This window comes from Epinephelus lanceolatus, chromosome 23 (assembly GCF_041903045.1).
Source record: "Epinephelus lanceolatus isolate andai-2023 chromosome 23, ASM4190304v1, whole genome shotgun sequence".
NCBI classification, from domain to species: Eukaryota; Metazoa; Chordata; class Actinopteri; order Perciformes; family Serranidae; genus Epinephelus; species Epinephelus lanceolatus.
Window position 1 is genome coordinate 11267451 of NC_135756.1, and position 20090 is coordinate 11287540.

Below are 20090 nucleotides of genomic sequence, written 5' to 3' on the forward strand. Positions count from 1 at the left end.
AGCTCTGGATTATGTGACACAATTATGTTTTTTTTTCTCTTTACATCACATCAGCTGCACTTTTAGGTGACTGATAAGTCAGTGCTGATGCTGCATATTTGGATGTAGGTGCTTGACGCTGGTTTCAGTCAGCTAAAACACTTTTTACACATGGCTTAACAACCTATTATGTATTTTTGCTCATTTTTATCTCCTCAGTTGAACACTGTATGTTGAGTTAAACGAGAATTTTTAAAACATTGTTTATTATGGCCTCATTATAACATAAGACTGAAACTTTTAAATGCCTGTGCGTCAGCATTAATTATACTGAAATATTTCACGTAAAGAAGATTTTGAGTCTTGAATTACAATTTAAGATAAAAATAAAATAAATAAAAATAAAATTAAAAAGTAAAGCAAAATAAAATAAAAATAAAGAAGTAAAATAAAATAGAATAAAATAAAAAGAAAAGAAAAGAAAAAAGTAGAACAAAATTAAATAAAATATGAATAAATTAAAAAGATAAAAAATAATAAAAATAATGATGAACATAAAAAAGTGTGGTGTATGTGGAGACCATTAAAGTGAAATGCACATTAGTTAATGTTATTAGTTATTAGTTATACTGGAATATTCTGTGTGAAGATTTTGAGTGTTAAGATAAAAAATAAAATAAAATCATATAAAAAATAAATAAAATAAAATAATATAAATACTTTTTAAAAATAAACAACGAAAACAAGAAGATTTGCATATAATATATCTTCTTATAATATATTTTTTAATTGTTATTTATTATTATTTTTTCATTGACTAAGTAGTAATAATAATTATAATAATAATGATGATTTAATTTAATTTGATTTAATTTAATTCAATTCAATTAGATTCAGTTCAATTTTATTTTATTTTATTTTATTTCTTTTCTTTTCTTTTCTTTTCTTTTTCAGAGGTGGTGTATGGTGCCAGGGGGGACTGAATGTACTCAGTTTGACACTGGTTAAATGAATGAAAAATTTATATCAAAAAGTTGAAAGAAAATACACCTTATATTCACATAAAGTTGAGATAATGAATATTACATAGGCTACAGTTTACTCACTGAGGCCCACAAGGCTCAGCCTTTTCAGAATCAGCTTTATTGACCTAGAATGCGTGCACATATATTTTTGTTTCTTTAAATGTACAAACACAGAATACACAAAAACAAGAACAACAAAGCTGAACACTGTGAACATAACATTTCCTTCATTTAGCCTCCGAATCATCAGATTGTAATATTTACAAAATGCCCAAAATAATACCATTATGTAATTCCTTTGTTGGAAACAAAAAAAAAGTTTGTTTCTATTGTTGGTGTGTGCCTACACAACCAGATGGAAATGAATAATTTGGAAACTGACGTCAGAGGTGGGATTGCCTAGAACGGAGCATCCTCGTGTGCGCTCGGCTCTCCCCTCGGCTGTTTCCGGACGGTGGGTTAAATCCCCGCCCCGCTTCATTCCTGCGTTGTTTGGGGACAGTAGGAAGATGGCGGCGGCCCCGCTGTACTGTGTCTGCCGGCAGCCCTACGATGTGAGCCGGTTTATGATCGAGTGCGACATCTGTAAAGATTGGTTTCACGGCAGGTACGTTGGCTATGATGTCTTGTACAGGTGTGGCTCGTCGGAAGCGACAAACACTGGTTGTTTATTAAAGAAAGGCGACGGCTCTGTGAGCGTTGTTGACTGGTAGCTAACTTAGCTTGCTAGCGCTAGCGCTGGGCGACGGGGGTTTTAAACCGTCTATTGACACGACTTTGCCAAAGAAAGTGGGGCTTCGCTCTCTGAAAATGGCTTTAATTCACCCCATTGTTCTGCCAGTGACCCTAAAACACACCACCGGTCTCTGCTCTACGTTACTACGTTGATAATAAACGTTATTGCCCAAAATATAGCTGATAGCAAATAGTTTGAAATGTGCGGATCTATCAGGGTTGCCGAGCTGTGTCAGTCAAGCTGAGAAATCAAAAGCTTGGCGGGGTCAACGCGACACAGAGACGCTGCACGTATGCCAGCTCTTTACAGTCACTTCAGACATGAATCCACTGTTGGTTTTATTGAGATTTAACAGATTAAGATCCAGTTAAACCAGTCGTTGTACACCACTGTGAGGCTCCGGGTTCGCTATGTGGCTCACTAAGTTAGGTTACTCAAGGTAATGGCAACCGCAGCCAACATTTTAAACTTCTTCACACAAGCTAGATATCATGCATAACTTCTGTGTGTCTGGACAAAATATGTGGGTTATTGTTACACCTGATTAGTTAGGATTCAGTTTTAATACATGCTGATTTTAAGATGTGAATGCAGCTGACGCTTATTTGTATTTTGATGTGTTTTTTTGTGGTTTACTTTATCAGAAAGCAAATGGGAGAGAACAAGGAGCTTGTTATGGTCGGCCTTTTGATTGACAGCTTGAGAAATTTAAATCCCCCTTTCAGGCAGAGAAGGCACATGGTAGGGGACTCCTAGTGGTGATCAGGGGGATTATTTAAAGGCACCAGGCATACATGAGTCCCATGAACGTGTTTTGTCCTATTTTCTCGTTTTTAATAATGCTGTATTCTCATAACTGAGATTACAAGTGGACCAGTGGGGTTGTAGATGCTTTTTGTGATTCATGCTGTGTGTGGGTGGGTGGTGGCTGTCAAAATCATACTGGGAAATTCACGGTTGTGTAATACAGAATGTTATTTCTCTGTCTGAGCATGTATGGCAACGTAAAATGTCAGATTTCAGTCATGCATGCTTGAGTCCACACCCGATACTGTCATGAACATCCCACGCTTTGGTGTCAAGATCGTTCTGTACTGTTTTGGAGTGACAGAGTGACCTAGTTATTTGTACTTTTAATTAAATGATAAGGTTTAACCCCTTTATCTGGCACTATAAAGCCAGCTGAGATGGTTATTAGCAAGTCAGGAAGTCAGGCTCCGATCCAGAGAAAGAAATAAAAAGTTTTTTCTTTAGTATCAAGAACATGTATGATAAATGTAAGTAGAGGTAACTAGAAAGACCTGATTTTGTTTGACTGTCACTTTTTTTTTTTATCAATGTGGAAATCCATAGGCCGTCTCAGACAAAAGTTAGACATCCCGTTCCTCAGTCCCTTGAATCAGCCTGTGTGGGCGCATCTCCACGGCAACTGTTTATGAATACAATAATCTGTTTTTGCTCGTGTTGAAATGACGGAAGCCATTGCGTAACCACATTAAGAGCGCTGCCAAAAAACTTGGCGGCCAGAATTTGTGGCGTATCGGGAGCCAAAAGAGACTGGCTGGCTGTGTGTCATGTGCCGGCAAGAAAAGGAACAAATGTTGGAGCTTCCCCCATTGATGACTAATAAGCAGATACACACACACATAAAGAGGAAAGCTCCAAAACCAGCCACATTTCCTGCCTCTTTCCCACGAGGCTGGCCAGAAGGAAAGGGATATTCTCTGGCTGTGGATGATGGCACGCCGATGGAGTGGAAGGAGAGGAGCTCAACCTCCCGGTGCCTGTTTGTCAGTTCGTTAGCTGAGTTGTTTGTGTGGGGGACTTTGTCTCGCTGCCTGAGTTTCTGGAGAGTGTCCTGTTTTCCATCACCTGTATCTCAGAACACAGAACAGCCTTTAACCAGATGAGGACTTGGGCATGGTTGGCAGAACACTGTGTGGTTTATCTGTTGTGACCAGTGCGGTGAACTGGAAAGCATAAGGAACAATTTTGGTTTAGATAAGGTCTTATCTTGCTTTTAAATGCTTGTATTGACACACACGACCCCTGAGTTTAGTGTTGTATCACACTATATACAGACACTACTCCCTGGACTATTAGACACCCACATATGAGAGATGATTTTGTCATTGATGTAAAAGTGAAATGTAGTAAGGATGCACCAATCTAAGTTTTTCCTTCTCGATATTGATACAACTCAAGGTATTCGTCAGTATCAAGTAAAAGTAGGTCTCTCTTTTTCCCACATATAAAATCTGAATACCTCACTCCATGTAACTTGTTATAGTTTTTATGTAGGGTAGTGAAATTGAGTGTGAATTTGATGCAATTGATCAATGCATCACTCAAATGCAGTTGCATACAGAGCTCAGCGGTGACGTTCCAGAAGTTAAGTTCCCATTCATATTCTGAATCGAGATTTTGATTATGAGCCGTAATGTTGCAATCATCAAAGATAGACTCATCACAAGCTACGAGATTGTGAAATGATGGTATATGCTCCTGTAGAAGCCACAAGTCTGTGTGATATCAACCTTGTTTTACGATGTTTAATGTCATGAAGAAGTACTGTGCTACCCACAGTGTAGTGCAACAGCGACATCTCTGATTAGTGAAGCTCACAGTTACAATGGAAATGTTTAACACAACCACGAATGGCAAGTAATGCTACCACTGAAACTCTACAGTCATTTACATTACTTTTACCACAGAGCAACCACTAGCTTACGTTAGCTAGCTAGTAGGGCCAGGTATTGGTATATGATATGTTGTAAGATATCAACCAAAATAGCCCAGAACCAAGTTGCATCAGAATGTCCCCAGTGAAACTTTCTTGCACTGGGAGTGTGTACCCGGACCGTCCCGACTCCTTGCTGGATCAGAAAACTTTCTGTTGCTGCCATTTCTGGAGTCACACTCCTCCCATGAACAGTCAGTTTAACATGTACCTGGTTAGCATGAGCTAACACTGCAGCAGCAGCTAACATCCAGCACCGTGCTGTTAAATGGTCCCAACAAATTCACACTGATGCTGAAATGGCTCTACTTTGTCGTTCAACCCATTAATAACCGCTAGGTAACGTCAGCTGTGTGATGCTAATAGTTAGCCCTGTCACTGTGTATGGCTGACAGATTTTCACAACTATCCCCAGAGCGGGGCACACACTCAAGCAGCAGCTACAACCCATACAGTCTGGTGTGGTAAAGTTGAGCATGGTGTAGTTGATGAAATGAGATACCACCAAACTGTTCAAAGGTGTGGTGACACTAAACGCTCCTCCATTCATATTATAGGTATTGAATGAAGTACTCTATTGGTATTGGTATCTAGTGAAGGGATTTGGTACTAGTACTGGTATCGTAATTTTTCTAAACAAAACCCAGCCCTACTAGCTAGCTGCTAATCCTATACAGCTGTTAACTCACATAATATTTGCATAACGTTACCTAGCTATTTTATTCTAACTGCATCACAAATTTCCGTTTATTATAATCAAGTATTATGGTTCTTCACCGCCACACTCATGGGGAATTCATTCATTCCCGGTTGTTAATGGAACTAGTGGTTTCTTCACTCTTGTGATAATCATGTACGCATGCTTGTACCTTTTCTGGTTTCCAATATTTTTTTGTGCCAGGCTTAAGTTACAGCTTTTTATATATGTATTTTCTGAAACATCAGTGGAGTCAAGAAATGGGAAATATACTTCTAGGGTCAGAGCTGTTCAAGCTGTGGGCTTTCTTTGTTGAGCTCTACAGGATTAAATGGTGGTAAATGTAAGCAGTCACTAGATTAGTCATTATCATGTGAGTTATTGCTTTAGCAATTTCAGGTAAACTAAATTATGGCTTGTGTGGAGCTGCACATCAGATTTGATATGTCCATGAATTGTGATACTGGTCATCCAAAGACTGATTCCCCTTCTTGAATAGTTTAATCCAAAACATTTAAGGAAGCGGTTAAACTATCCACCAGTTAACAAGAAAGATTAATGAATTAAGAAATGAAACATATACATAAGTTGAAATACATCCTCTCAATCCACCCAGATTTATCTCTCAGACCCTAGGTTGGCTACTACTGCCCTGAAGGACTCCTTAACCACCAAAACACACTACTAACTGGAGCCTGTAGTTTGGATTACACATGTTAGTTTGAACTCTGTTATTTCCCATTTAGAGCCTCACCTAATTACAAGACCTGCTTCTGTAAATGGATTGTGTCCAAGATGCCAATTTACGTCAACGCTGTGCTGGAAATCCTCACTGGGTCACGTCAGATCACAGGGTTTACCCTGGCGTAGGTGTCAGGCACTCCAGTCAGCCCGTTGTCTGCTTTAGGTATGGACGGTGGGGGTGTTGATAGACTAGCAGGGCTCAATGGGACGGAGGGAGTGATTGATGGGCACTCCGGCTAGCCAAGTTCAATGCACCATCCGTCAACGTCGCACAGATTGTGAGCACACTAAAGAGAGATGGATAGCCTCTACAGAGTGCCTTTTTAAGTATTTACGCTAAGTGGGTGGATGGACGAGCAGGAGAATTCTCCTTTTTTTTTTAACCACTGTTGTCCTCAAAAAGCAACATTTTGGGTCGTCTGTTTAGATGTCTTATTAGTTAATTGGCCAAAGTAAAGAGCAGCCTTGTAGCTCCTGTTAAAAGCTATGTTTACATTCATTAGCAAGGATGTCTCTGGGGGCAGGGAAACTGCATTACATTCAGTTTGATCAATGTTGATTAGGGGTCAACAGCCTCGTGTATTGATTAGCAGTCAGATTGAATTATGATATTAAAAGATTAGCTGTTCTGCCATAAAATAAACTCAGCCCAGAAATATCACTCTATTTCACTTCATTTGGGAGTAGATTTGGATCTCTCTGCGCCACATTGAATCAAAATCAATGGAAAACAGCAATGACTGGCTGAAATGTAATCTTGGACAACTTAATATTACAGTTTCAGTGTCTTAAGGCTGATTTAAAGTCGTGTGTAGGCTCTACGAAGAGTCTATGCAAGAGGCCAACACTGTTGTGAGCATTTATAGGTTTGATTCATTCAATTAACACACTTTAAACACACATAAATAATGACTTAATAGCGACGATACTAAACAAAAATACTAAGTTCAACTCTGTTATAACTCACAAGGTTCACAAACAATACACTTGTCCTTTTCACAAGATACGTTGTCCCTGCAAATACGACATGCTAACATTATTTTTGCAAGCCTATGACATTTTACATTGCGTAAATTAGCATTTAGCTAAGTTTTCTTTTACTCATATGAAGCTGGGAACAACAGTGACATTTAACAAAGGTAATGTTGCAAAATTCAGCCCAATTATAACTCACAGTGTTCACTGACAAAACAACATGCTAATGTTGTTAGCATCAGCCTATGACATTTCCTGTGGCATATATAAGGCTAGTCGACTTTCCTCTACTATGAAGCCAGGATAACTCACGCACAGAATTCAGTTGCCATTTTGTTGTTGCTTTATTGTCTTATCTGGGAAATAAAGTATATTAAAGCTTTGTTTGAGTGAGGGAAAATAATAATAGGAGGTCTGCGTCGCCATGACATGAAGTTATATTTCTGAGGAGATGCACCGTAGGCTACGGTATAGGGTAGGCGTCTACACAGAGCCTATGTTGTAGGCACCTTGTCGACTGATGCATATGTATAAACTCCGCTTTAGTCGTTCTATGTTCAGAACAACAAACCCATTGTAATTTATGATCTATTGAAAAATGCTCATTGACAAGCGTAGAGGATTGCATCCAAGCCAGTCCATGTGTAGTTGAGTTCAGACCGAGATTGTTGTCTGATGTTTTTCAGCCGCAGACAGTAACAAGACTGAAGGCTTTGTAGCTTTTACAGCGGCACCGGGGGCCTTAAGACAACCATGTTGAAGACATGTGTGAAAGTAGAGCCCCAGTGCTTGGAGCCTCAGTTCAACCTGCACCAAAAACAATTAAGCCGTTAAAACTCCCCAGGGCTCCCTGACGCCCCATAAACAACAAAGTGATCCTCTTTTGTTGTTTACCAGCTGACTACAGAGAGGGCTCCTTCAAGCTCTAACTGCTGCGGGGATGTTATGTCATTTTTACGCACAGCTAGCTAAAATGATTTAACCAGCGAGGCCAAAATGACAGATCCCTATCCATCTGTCAGGGCTCAGTGGTTCTTACTGTCGTCCAAGTCCAGCTCTGTTTATGTAAGCTTTGGTTGAGTGCATTAGGAAAAGGGCCGTAGGAGTCAGGTGCTCCTCTGGGGTGGATAAAGATAGCCAGGTGTGTTTAACTGCCCTCATCTCCTCTCTATCTCCATCTCTCCCACCCATCCATTAGGGATCTGCCAGTTCCCTAATGTAGGCGTGTCGCCGCCCCATGTAGAGCGGTTATTTAGAGCTGAAAATAATGGTGATGCCCGCCTCCAGCTTTTGTGTTTCTGCACTGATCATGGAGGACAATGAACCCCTCACAGTGCATGCACTAATGAATAAGCCCTCTCAGTCACACAGGAAGGAGGCCCTTGATGAGAGGAAGTGTAGGGAGAGGGGCTGTTGATGGCAGGGGTTTTAGCCAAGTACACACATCTCCTCTCATTCAGGAAGTTTTGCTTGGTAATCTGCTGCAGTGCCGTCACAGAGTAACCCCAATGTCTCCAGTCTGGCTTTGTTTTTATCTCTGTGGGACATATTGACTGTACTCTGTGTCATCTCTCTATCACAATATGCTCTGTTGTAGTCCCGCAACATATGATAACACTGCTTATTAAGTATTATGGTGACGTCAGCTCAGTTGTCTCCAATCTTATCCTCGCTCTGATTGCTTTCCGACCAAATGTAGTTCGTGCAAGAACTGTTTGCACACTTTGCAGTGATGCAATACATCACCAAGCCTGTGCAAGGCAGGAAATACTTGGCCCTCTTTCCCTTTCAGCTGATCCCCCCCTACCACCCACTCTTATTTTTTACATTCTCTATCTCCACACAGTTTCACCAGCCTCAGTGCCGTGTGGTGTATTAATCGTTACAGGTGACACATCAGCTGAGTCAGGCCGGCGTATGTGGCACAGTGCCCTGATTTCCCGCTGTGGCATTACATAAAGGAGGAAAGTACCAAGTCAGATGAGGACAACAAGGTCACCTCAGCTGAGCTTGCACTGCTCTCACACTGCTCCACCGACCCAGCGGCGGAGAGCTGTGACTCATGCTTTCCCCCAGCGAACAGCCAAATGTGCACCAAGATTCCTGATACATGAGCTCGGTTTAATACAGTGTTATTGTTGGTCATCCGCTTGCTCACGTGCAGGAGCAGGAGCACTTCTTTTTTTGCCATTTCCTATTTTTATAGTTCTATCTGTAGCTGTTGGAGGCAAAAAGTACTTTGTATAAAAGATAACTCTACCATAAACAAGTCTACTTAACTGCAAATCAAATATTCCATCGCTAACTATAAATATATTTGTTTATTAAGTTACTATGGGTGATTGTTAGAGCTAAAGGCATGTCCTGATAAAAATCTTGACAGTGATATATGATTGTCTGCATTGCAAACACAGCCAATAATAACAGGCTGCATGAAGCAAACTGGGGAGAGGCAGCTACTGTTGATATCCTGTTAGTGCACCGGGGTGATGGGGGCCAGCATTCACACAAGCTCACCACTTCCTGATGAGTTAATGGCCCTGGGCTTTATTTCCTTTACAGTTTCCTGCAATTTCTTGTAGATCAAAGCTGATAGCAGGCTGCGGTCAGCTCCCTAACTCCTGCAGTCCTTCACCTTTTCAAAACAGAGGATTTGTCAGCCATAAATCCTTCAGTTACACCCTGTGCCGCTATACTAGAGGGCAAAACTAAGCTTCACTGTCCTGATAATGGTTTGAAGATGGGATATTTGACGTTTAAAGTCAGTTTGCATGCAGTTTTGTTGTGGTTGCATGGTGTTTACTTTCCATAGGGTCAGCCATCACAGTGCAAATGGTGCTTAGCGACATGCTTCTTAATTAGCCGAAAGCAGGGGAAGTGAAATAATTAAATTTGCTCCAGCTATGTGAGAGGTCAGATTAGTACAGTTATAACTAATGTTGTTTTTTTTTGGGTCTAATCAAGCCAGTAGTAAGTGACCTATCTGTTAACTGGCTTCAAATACTTTTTTCCAAACCACATGTTGCCTATCCAAACATCTAAGTTTTTGTTTTGGTCATATTTGTGCATGGAGATGGACAAACCAAAGCAAAGAAACGTCCACAGATTGCTGTAAGAATATTAGAAACAGTTATTTGCAGGTCAAGTGAGGACACACACTATGATCTCATTAGAAACAGACGTTTTCTTCAAATCTCAAAAAGCACTTTAAAAAGACAATGGGAGCCTGTTAAGCACAGATTTGTGTGTGACCTCTCCGTCACACCACTTAACTATAAAAATGACCCGTGCACATGCTTGAGTCACACAAACATGCAGCTTGCAGTTTTTGTAACTCTAAATAGCCACTGGTGTCCGTTCACGCTGAATGGCAACGCGGTTGCTGTTCATGCTGCTCTGGAATGGGGCTCTGGTATGTAACAGAGGAATGCATGTGTGCTGGTGCCTGCGGTTTGGCCGCTGCAGAACAGTCGGGGGTAGCGGTATGAATGACGCTTTTGCAGATCCAACAACAAACCTCACTATCTACAGAAGCAGTTGATGCTCTGCCAAGGTTTTGACCTTATTTAGCATTTACGTAATGATGGCAGAAGGGGAAGAACAGGAAAAGTTGCTGTTATTCCAAGAGAGTGCTGCAGGGATGACATTTCCTTGTAGGCCAGCATGTCACCCCCATTTCCTTGACAGAAAAACCCAGGACTATTGCAGAAAATGAGCTGTGTGTCAAATATAAGTTTAAGATACTTGCTTGTTTTGCTCAGTGAGATAATCTTCACAAATTAACGCCACTTTTAGGATTCTTGTTGATGCAATCATCAGAAGTAAAAAGCTAATGTTATTAGGGATAGACCGATATGGATTTTTTAGGGCTGATGCCGAAACCGATTTTTTTCCATCACCCTTAGCCGATGACCGATTATGGACTGCCGATTTTCTTGAGCCGATATTTGGGGCCGATACTGCTTTTGCTCCCTCAATTTACATTAAAAAAAATGACACAATGATAACAAATATTACAGGTCTCAAGTTTAAAATAAGAAACATTTATTGAACAGTAAAAAATACTTAAACAAGATGGAAAGTTGGGGTAGAACAGGTAGAATATTATTATTATTATTATTATTATTATTATTGTACATTCAAATAAAAAAAAGAGTTCAGTGCTCTTAAATCTTCCAGTAATGTCTTTATAAAATAAACAAATATTTAAGCTGAAGCATAAATAAAACAACAGCTACTGTACACAGTAGGATTCAACAGCTTTGTTCAACTTAACCACATACTTTCAAATGAAAAAAAGTGCCAGGGAAAAATAAATCCGCAAACCCACGCGTGTATCGGCCGATGCCGATACAAGTAAAAAAACTCAAATATCGGCCTGCCGATGTATCGGTCTATCCTTAAATGTTATGCTATAAACAAACTGCACCGCGGTTGCATTCAACATTGCCACCACCAAAAGGCATTAAAGCCGTGGTCAGTGTGATGATGCTGTGTTGTCTACGTTAGCCACTTGTTAACAACCTTCTTTTTCAAGATACATTAAAGAGGGGATATAAACTTGTGCAGCAGACCCCACACCATAACCTACACCATTGTGAACATTTATACTTGTGTGGTGGTGTGTCTGTGTCACTCTGCAGTTACACCTCCAAACACTAGTCGGTGGCGGGGTTTCTGTGAAGTTCTGTAAAGTTACGTTGATTCAAAACACACATTAAACACACATTAAACATGGCTTAATAGAGACAATTTCAAACACAGGTACACAAATTGGCTTCACTATAACTCGCAGCATTCACAGACAAACACTTGTCTTTATCTGGACACATTTTCCCCACAAATACAACATGCTAACGTTATTAGCACAAGCCTATGGCATTTTACATTGTATACATTAGCCTAGGGGCTAGTGGACTTTTCCTCTACTCATATGGAGCCAGTGACAACAGCAACATTTAACAAAGGTATCGGTACAAAATTCGGCTCCATTACAGCTCACAAGGTTCACTGACAAAACAGCTGTCTTATACTAAACATGTTTTCTAAACAAATACAACATGCTCATGTTATTAGGACAAGCCTATGGCATTTTACATTGTATAAATTAGCCTAGGGACGAGCGGAGATTTCCTCTGCTCATATGAAGCCAGGATAAATCACACACAACACTTAAAATGCTATTTTTGTGGAGGCTTTATTGTCTTCATAGTTTATTGTTTCTTATCTGTGAAATTAAAGTAAATAAAAGCTTTGTTTCCACTGAGGGAAATGGTTTCAGCTTACAAAAATAGACAGGAGGTCTGCGTGGCCGCAACATGTAGTTACATTTCTGGAGAGGTGCACGTCAGGCTACGACGTAGGGTACAGCATAGGCTCTGCATCAACGCAAAAGGATTAAGCCCGCATTTAAGGCTGACTGATAGAGGTTGGGGTATTTACGGATGTGTTTTCATGTTGTAGAACAAAACATGAAAGTCTCTTACGATTGTGTTAACCACAGACCTTATTTCAGGCATCTACCAAAAAAAAATCAATGACTTTGAGACGAGGAAACCAGAAGTGCAGAAATGCTAACTCATTTTCATGTTATAGGACTCATTCCTGCAGCACTCCACTAGCTAGTGTTCATGTTTTATTCCAAGATGGTTCAACACAGTGCTAGCCCCGTAGCTTCATAATTTAAATAGCCATAATAAGATACTTCATAAGCAGTTTACTTTGCTGAATTTTATGTTTTGTTTTTATATTAGCTTTTATTTGGATGGAACTGCCAGCTACAGTGGCCAGATATCTTCAGCTAGCTTCTAACTAACTTAGAGGCTAATGTGAACAGTTTTTCTGACTTGGTTGGTCGCAAATGTGGTCTCAATGATAAGATGTAAATGTGGCGTCAATCAGGGCCAGGACCATGCTAGTGCCCTCACCTTATTATCATGCAAATGCTTGAAAGTGCTTCAAGTTTCCTGCTCCTGTCTCAGAAACCACTGAGGCAGCAGTTGTTGGATAAATTGATCAGAACAAAGGTCATCTTCCAGACCCAAACTGTTCTTTCTTAGTCTTCGTTTATCCCGAACAAATAACCCCAGACATCTACCCCGGTAATACACATGGCATTTGACAGCTTGACATTAGTGATTGTGAGCTTAACTGTTCCAACTTGTCCAGGTCAGACAAAGAACTCAATGTTGCTCACAAATTAAGTCAGCACTCCGAATTATGTTTTATGGGCAGGATTTTTGTTCAAGATCTGACACTAATAAGATATGCTGCAGCTGATAACTACCTACTTTTATAGCACCCCAATTTTGGGGGGTTTATTCAACAAGCCTAGAAATAATTAGACTAACTGGCAACTATTTTGATAATTGATTTAGCCTATAATTTAAGTCAGTTTGGTTTAAAACATTGACTTAAATTCAAGTTATGAAAGCAAATTGTCCTCTATCTTATAACGCTTCCTCAAACCTGTTGTGTTTAAAAATGCTGGAAGAAGTGTGAACTTGTTCTGACTGCATCTCCTGTCCGTCTCCAGCTGTGTGCAGGTAGAAGAGCATCATGCTGTGGATATCGATGTTTACCACTGTCCCAACTGTGATGTCGTACACGGACCCTCCCTGAGTGAGTACTGCTGTTTCTCATCAGTGTTGTGTTTCCTTCCTGTCTCTGTCCCAACACGTATCTCATCCATCACACACTCTCTGTCTCTGCCTTACATTTACATGTCTAACCCGCTTGCCATTCAGTTTTCCCTCCCACCCCCATCGTCATATGTCTGACTGCTCACAGGGGAAAAGGGACACTCTCTGTGGTGTTAGTCAAGTCTGATGTTTTTTGGCGGGGGGATGGGTCAACCTCAGTGAGCCCAGAGGGCAGACATTAGCAGGCTAATTGAATGGTGTTGTAAGCCCTCCACTTTGATTGGACCAGCCCCTCCATCTCCATCTCTGAGCTCAGGGGTTGAGTAGTGAATTAATGTCCTCACAAAAAGCGGTGTTGATGTGTGTAATTTACCACTTTGTTGGGAGAGCAAGCTTTAAGAGGGCGACGGCATTTAAAACGAAACAACCCTGTGAACCTCTGATGTTTTGTTTGCTGCAGTGAAAAAGCGCAACAACCGCCACAGGCATGACTACACAGAGCTGGACGATGGATCGAAGCCGGTGCAGGCCGGCACTCCAGTGTTTGTCAAGGAGCTCCAGAACAGGGCCTTCGCCAGGTGGGTATCAATTCAGATACATGCACATGTGTACCAATCCAACCACTGAAGGTCAAACTTTGTTCATGTATGTTTAATCGGATAAAGATTTCCTCATTGCTGCCTTTCCTCTGCATGGTATGGCACCACTCAACTCAACTGGACTCATTTTTTTGGTTCTCCACTTGCAAAAGTTGTGGATAGTACCTGATACTTTATTGGTATCACCAAAAAACACTCTCTGTACCAAGGGACATCTTGCACAAACCCACCATTTTTGAATAGCCACGCTACCGTCAGTAGCTACATCATACAATTGACCAAGTACAGACATTGTTGCCATTGAAAGGATAAAGCAAGTGTTGCATTAAAGATGACATCGTGACAGTTTCCTGTGGTGTCACTATGGCAGTCAGCTGAGAACCCCACCTACATTGAGGGGGATTTTGCATTGGGGGAAAAAAAAGGAAGTTGTACTGAAAGTGTTGAGTCAAGCTGAACCATGCAGTGAAAATAAGGCAACAGATCACAGACCTTGTAGTCGCCGCACGGTAACGTCATAGTCACTGTAGTCCTGATGTGTAGTGTACATTTGTGAGGAGGTGGTGTGGCCTATATGTATTACAGGTATCTGTGTAGGCTCTGAAGCGATGCCACTACTGCTTATCAAATATGGTTTCTGTCATTTTAGGTCGTTCTCATCATGCTGATGTTTGTTCAAGTGTTTATTTTTGTGATAGGTTTATTTGTACTTATTTATTGCTGTAACAAGGGGGTTCGATACAGAGACGTAAGTATAGACAGTGCGGGCAGTGTGGTTGCACTGGGGCCTGTGGAGGCTTTTCTCTGATATTTTTGTCATATACAGGTATGCAGTGAAGATTGTTGGGTAACATATGTTGATGTTATCTAGTGTCAAGTCTGTATTTGATCATGTGACAAGATGACACGATACAGTAGCTAGTTCAGGCACAAAATCTGTCAAGGCTGACATGTTGAGCACATCTGTAAGCAGCGAGCAGCCATGCCTTTTATACATAAAGGTGGCAGTAAGGAAGGACAACAGAGAAACAAACAGAAGGAAGACGTAGCAGAGCTTCCTAAATTAGATTCCTTTGGCATTTTTATAAACAGTTGCCGGTGGTGTGAGTTTAAGTAGTGCTCACTAGGGCCAATCACAGTTGTGTGCACTGGGGCCCGTAGTAACTAAATTACACCACTGGTTTGACGTAATGATTGACAGCTGTGTGTGCAAATCAGTGCTCCCGAGAGATCGCTACTGTGCAGACTCTGGTTCCAAATGACGTCACCAACGCAGGATGGGAGTGACCGTATCAGGGATATTTTGGCTTCATTTTTGCACAGAACAAGTAAATATGGACGTTCACTCTATGGTTTTAGGGGGTTTTAAAGGTGTCGTGAGTCTGTCTTAATAAAATGTACATACATCAAATTTACTGAGCTCGTTATGATCTTGTTTCAGTGGCGAGGAGATCATGATGCAGATGAAGGGCGAGCAGGTGACGACCAGGTACCTGGAGAGACACGGCTTCAGCTACCCCATCGCGGTCACAGAGATGGAGGGCCTGGGACTCAAACTACCAGCTCCCACTTTCTCTGTCAAAGACGTGGAGCAGTATGTGGGTAAGGACGCTTCTTAATGAACAAGCTTTAAAACAGGTGCCGTCTGCTGTATCAGATTTACAATAACACACCAGTGTTTGTCCTGTGGGAAGGATGTGGGGATGCACAGTAGCCTCAGTCTGCTTAAAAGCTGATGAAAGCACCCAACACCGGCCGGCTAAGTGGCCATCACTGAGCAGGCGCCATCTGTGTGTCAATAAGGACAGGTTTCTAGGTTCATGGGGTTTTAACCCACTTATCAGGCATCAGGCGATGGCTGAATAAGTTCTAAATGAGTGACGGCTAAGCTTTCACTACCCTCTCTATGACCACTACGCTTCCTTATTGAGACGGCCTGCCACTTCCCAGCTCCTATTACAAGCCCATTACCGAGCCCACTGGTGTTTTTATCATTAAGTTCGGATTACAGACACCCCCTCCCCCCCTTTCACTTTATCTCTCCCCCCATGCCCTATTGAGCATTAAGCCAAGGCACAGGTGTTGTGACCAGGGACTGAGTGTCGGGTTACGTTTCTTACAGTTAGAAGACAATGGGACAACAGGAGTGAATGCTGATGTCTTCTGTGTGTCACAAGGGTCCAAACAGTTGTGTAGCCAACTTAGTGTGTGGCCAGTGATTGGGCCCTGGGGTGGGCATCGAGGCATGGTCAGTGGAAGTCACATGAGTACTGTACTGAGGATTGGTATGATCAAGACACTGAACAAAATATAAATCTGTGACCGGCAGCCATGTTATAATGTATGTGGGACAATGTGTCACGCTGCTGCCTATATAAGCTGGTTATAGCGCGTACCATAGCACTGTATTCGGGGCCACATGCATAAGCAGTCTCGACTGGCCCCCGCCCTTCCTCTCTTGATCCATGTCTCTCTTACGCACATTTTGAAATATTTTTTTTACCAAGTCAGTTTACTTTCTTTATCTCTCCTTCATTTATTTCCCTTTTTTGAACCTTGCTTTCACTTTCTAAGGGAAACACATCAGTGTACGTTGGTGCTGCGTCAGAATAAGCGATCACTCACTCAGCTTTAGCTGCAATTAATGATGAATGCTAGTGCAGGGGTGGACTAAACCATTTTGCTCCTTGAAGGGGGGACGGGGCCTCAGAGAGCTTCCACTCTTTGTTGTACACAGTTCAGCCTCTCACCTGATATACTCAGTCAGTTTTAATTTAGTTTTGGCGCTAATTACTTACAGTTACAACAAAACCGAACCGAACAACTTTCTAGACTTTTCACGTGTGAAAATGTTACTTTATTATCTGCATAACAGCATCAAGTTGTATCTTTTAAGGTGTTTTCCTGATCTTACAGAAATCTATTCTTTGACCGGAAAGATCAAATGTTGCTCCAGGGCAAAACCAACTCCTAATTTCCACAGTCTGCACCAGCGTCTACCCTGATCTGTGCAGCTGACTTAATGTACGTCCAGTGAAAAAGATCAGCCTGAACCTCTGTATAGAAATACTGGATTTAAGTTGGTCTGACCCCGGGGAGATGCTTCATCATTCCAGGCAGACAGTACACATCTGTGGGATCCTGAAACTACCTTTGAAGAAGCTGCTGGATAACGCTTAAGAAATAATGTTTAGACTTTTCCCATAAGGTTTGTGTAGGAAACGCTATGTGGATGAATTACAGAGCAACGGACAGAGTGCTGAGGTCACAGATGGCTCTGTGATATATGACGTGATAATGTAAATCGTACATGTGGTACCCATCCTTATATTTAACACCACAGGGTCCCTGCGGATTCTTAAACATCCTAAAAGGCATTGAATTCAATTGTCTAAAAATAAGGCCTCATGCCGGGTTCAGACTTCATGACATGTTCGTCCGTTCGGGCAGTCACTATGTCAGATTATGGAGTCAAAAAAATCTTGGCTGACAGACTAAGTGTTGGTCCACGGGCAGTCATTGTGGGTTGTCTTTCACAATGTGTGTGATGTCATCACATTATTTGTGTCTTATGTTTATTTTTATTACTATTATTATTATTTCAGTCCCTATAGGTGTTCATGTCCCAGCCAAACTGTTTTTGTAGTAACGTAACTGAATCCTTCACAAGAAGTTCCTGCAAATGTTTCACAACAAAGTTTGCTCTTCACTGAAATTATAAGGGGCTTTTAATTTCAAATGGAGCGGATTAAAAATAAAAATGGATAACTATAGAGGGAATGAGAAATAAAGTCTGATGTAGTAGTTTTAAAATGAAGTTGGTACCCTCTGCAGTTATTGTGAGTAAAGGCCCAGCCACTATGGTATGTTTTCCTACCCAATCCTTCTGTAAAGTATTATGAAGAATTTAGTCTGAGCGGGCGGAAGTTCGCTGCATAGATCAGCCTCTCATTGGGCGGAACGAGCCACCCGCTGAAGTCCCGCCCTACCGCCTCCGGTTGTGTAGCAGTTTTCAACCGTTGTCAACACGTCCTTTACTAACTTTTGTGGTGTTTGATCTTGCGGGGATGTAGCCATTTTTCTGCCATGGTTCGCGTCCTGTAGGCGATATTTTTGTGGGCGTGTCACACCAAAACCTGTTTCCCCCCGGCAATATTTTTGCAAGCGCACCGTTGCTGTGGCACCGCCCAGAACGATTGTGATTGGTTGAAAGAAATGCAAGCAGCCGGGGTGTTTTTGTCTCCAATCTTATAGTGAGAGTCGGCCCAGCCAGACCTTTCTTTTCTTGAGAAAGGTCTGGTGAGCGAGACTATGAAGAATTAACATTTTTTGTGAGCTTGATGCTAATGGCAGGACTCACCTGTGTGCCTCTGCAGTGCCTCTGCTATATCCCGCCAGCGTTTTTCCTTTTTACTCTGTCGTGGTAACATCCCTAGAGGAAATATGTAGTTATAAATGGCAGCAGTGTTGGCTCTGTGTTTCTATTGGTCAAAGTGACGGCTGTGACTGAGAGAGTTGTGGAAGACAAACGAAAATCAAATAGACTTAGCTAGACTTTCTGTTCGGATGTCATGAGGTGTCCCAGACGTGGCGTCAGTTGTCATCAACTATGACACACTACATGGGATAAAACAATGGATTGTCACGCACAAGACTTGTCGTTCACTATTTTAGCTGACACACGTAGGATGGGTGCCTCAGGCCATAATTGAGCTGATAACGTATAGTCTGAACCTGGCAATAGTTGGTTTTACAATGTCTGAAATCAATCTTTCAAAAATCGTAAAAATGCTAAGATATGGGAAGTAGGGTTTTATCAGTACAAGGCAGTCCATACGAGGCTTGGTGTGTTTTATGTAGAAAGTTTTCCCACTTGGCAGGATGGCAATAAAGGCAGTGGAATCTCACATGCAGAGTGAGTAACACAAAATAATCAAGAAAACTCACCAACAAATGCTGCATATTTACCAGTTGTGTTTTACCCGGTCTCGAGTCATGATTTTTTTTTACAGTAAATATCTGGGCAAAATTGTCTGTAAGCCTCTGTCTTCAGTTTACTTCAGAGTGGCATTTAAAAAGTCTTAAATCTAACTTGACTTTTGCTGTAGGAGCCCTGTAATAAGAATGGTGCCATATTGATGGTGAAGAGCTAATGAGTTAATGATTTTTGGCCACATATGCATTGGTGATTAACAAGAAAAACACTGAAACTTAAACTGGTTTTAAATTAATTGTGTGAGAAACAAGTTCCTGGTCATATTTGCAAGAGTTACCTTAGTGAACGACCTCTTGTACATGGCTGTGTGTTGTAATATATTGCTGTGGGACATCAGGTAGCTCAAGTGTCTCTCGAGCTGGGTGTTTGATTTTGTTTTTTTCTCTCGCTGTTGGCTTTGTGAAGCTGGTGTTTGAACGTGGCGTTGTGTGGTTTCCAGGCAGCTTTGTCTCTCACTGTGTGACTGACTGCCTTTACTCCAGCTGTTCTCTGTCATCAGACGCTGGCCAGCTGGGCCTTCAGAGGTGTCTGTGAGTGCAAGTGCATGTTTGTGTGTGTGCGTGTGTGTGTGTGTGTGTGTGTGTGTGTGTGAGGGGGAGAGAGGGAGAGCACGCAAAGGGGTAATAAAAAAGGTGAGTGGGAGGGGTGTGGGGAAAATACAACAACCAGCTGTCTTGCTACACACACACACTGCACCCGGGTCTTACTTCCGGCCCCATGTGTCACCCGAGTGTGATTTGTAGCGTCCCAACTGTTAGCTGTGTTCGATGAGTTTCAGCTTCTTTTTTCTTTTCTCTTTCAAGCATCTGTTTTCTGTCTCATAAGCGTAAACACACCACATGAAGCCTATGCACACGCTCTTTCTCACATCTATACGCGGATTTCCTTCTACACTCAAGGTCTCCCACGCTCACATAGACGCACCGGCCGTCTCACCTCCACCCACTCCTCCTCAGGG

At 41.7% G+C, this 20090-nt stretch overlaps 1 protein-coding gene across 1 annotated transcript in view; it reads left to right on the plus strand.

Moving 5' to 3' along the window:
• Nucleotides 1-1497: 1497 nt before the first annotated feature.
• Nucleotides 1498-20090, plus strand: part of kdm7aa (lysine (K)-specific demethylase 7Aa) — a 33255-nt gene continuing 14662 nt past the window's right edge. Inside the window, exons 1-4 of the mRNA XM_033615021.2 lie at nucleotides 1498-1611; nucleotides 13432-13517; nucleotides 13998-14115; nucleotides 15578-15738. Coding sequence (XP_033470912.2) covers nucleotides 1514-1611; nucleotides 13432-13517; nucleotides 13998-14115; nucleotides 15578-15738 — 463 coding nt within the window. The 5' untranslated portion in view covers nucleotides 1498-1513. The remainder of the gene's footprint in view (nucleotides 1612-13431; nucleotides 13518-13997; nucleotides 14116-15577; nucleotides 15739-20090) is intronic.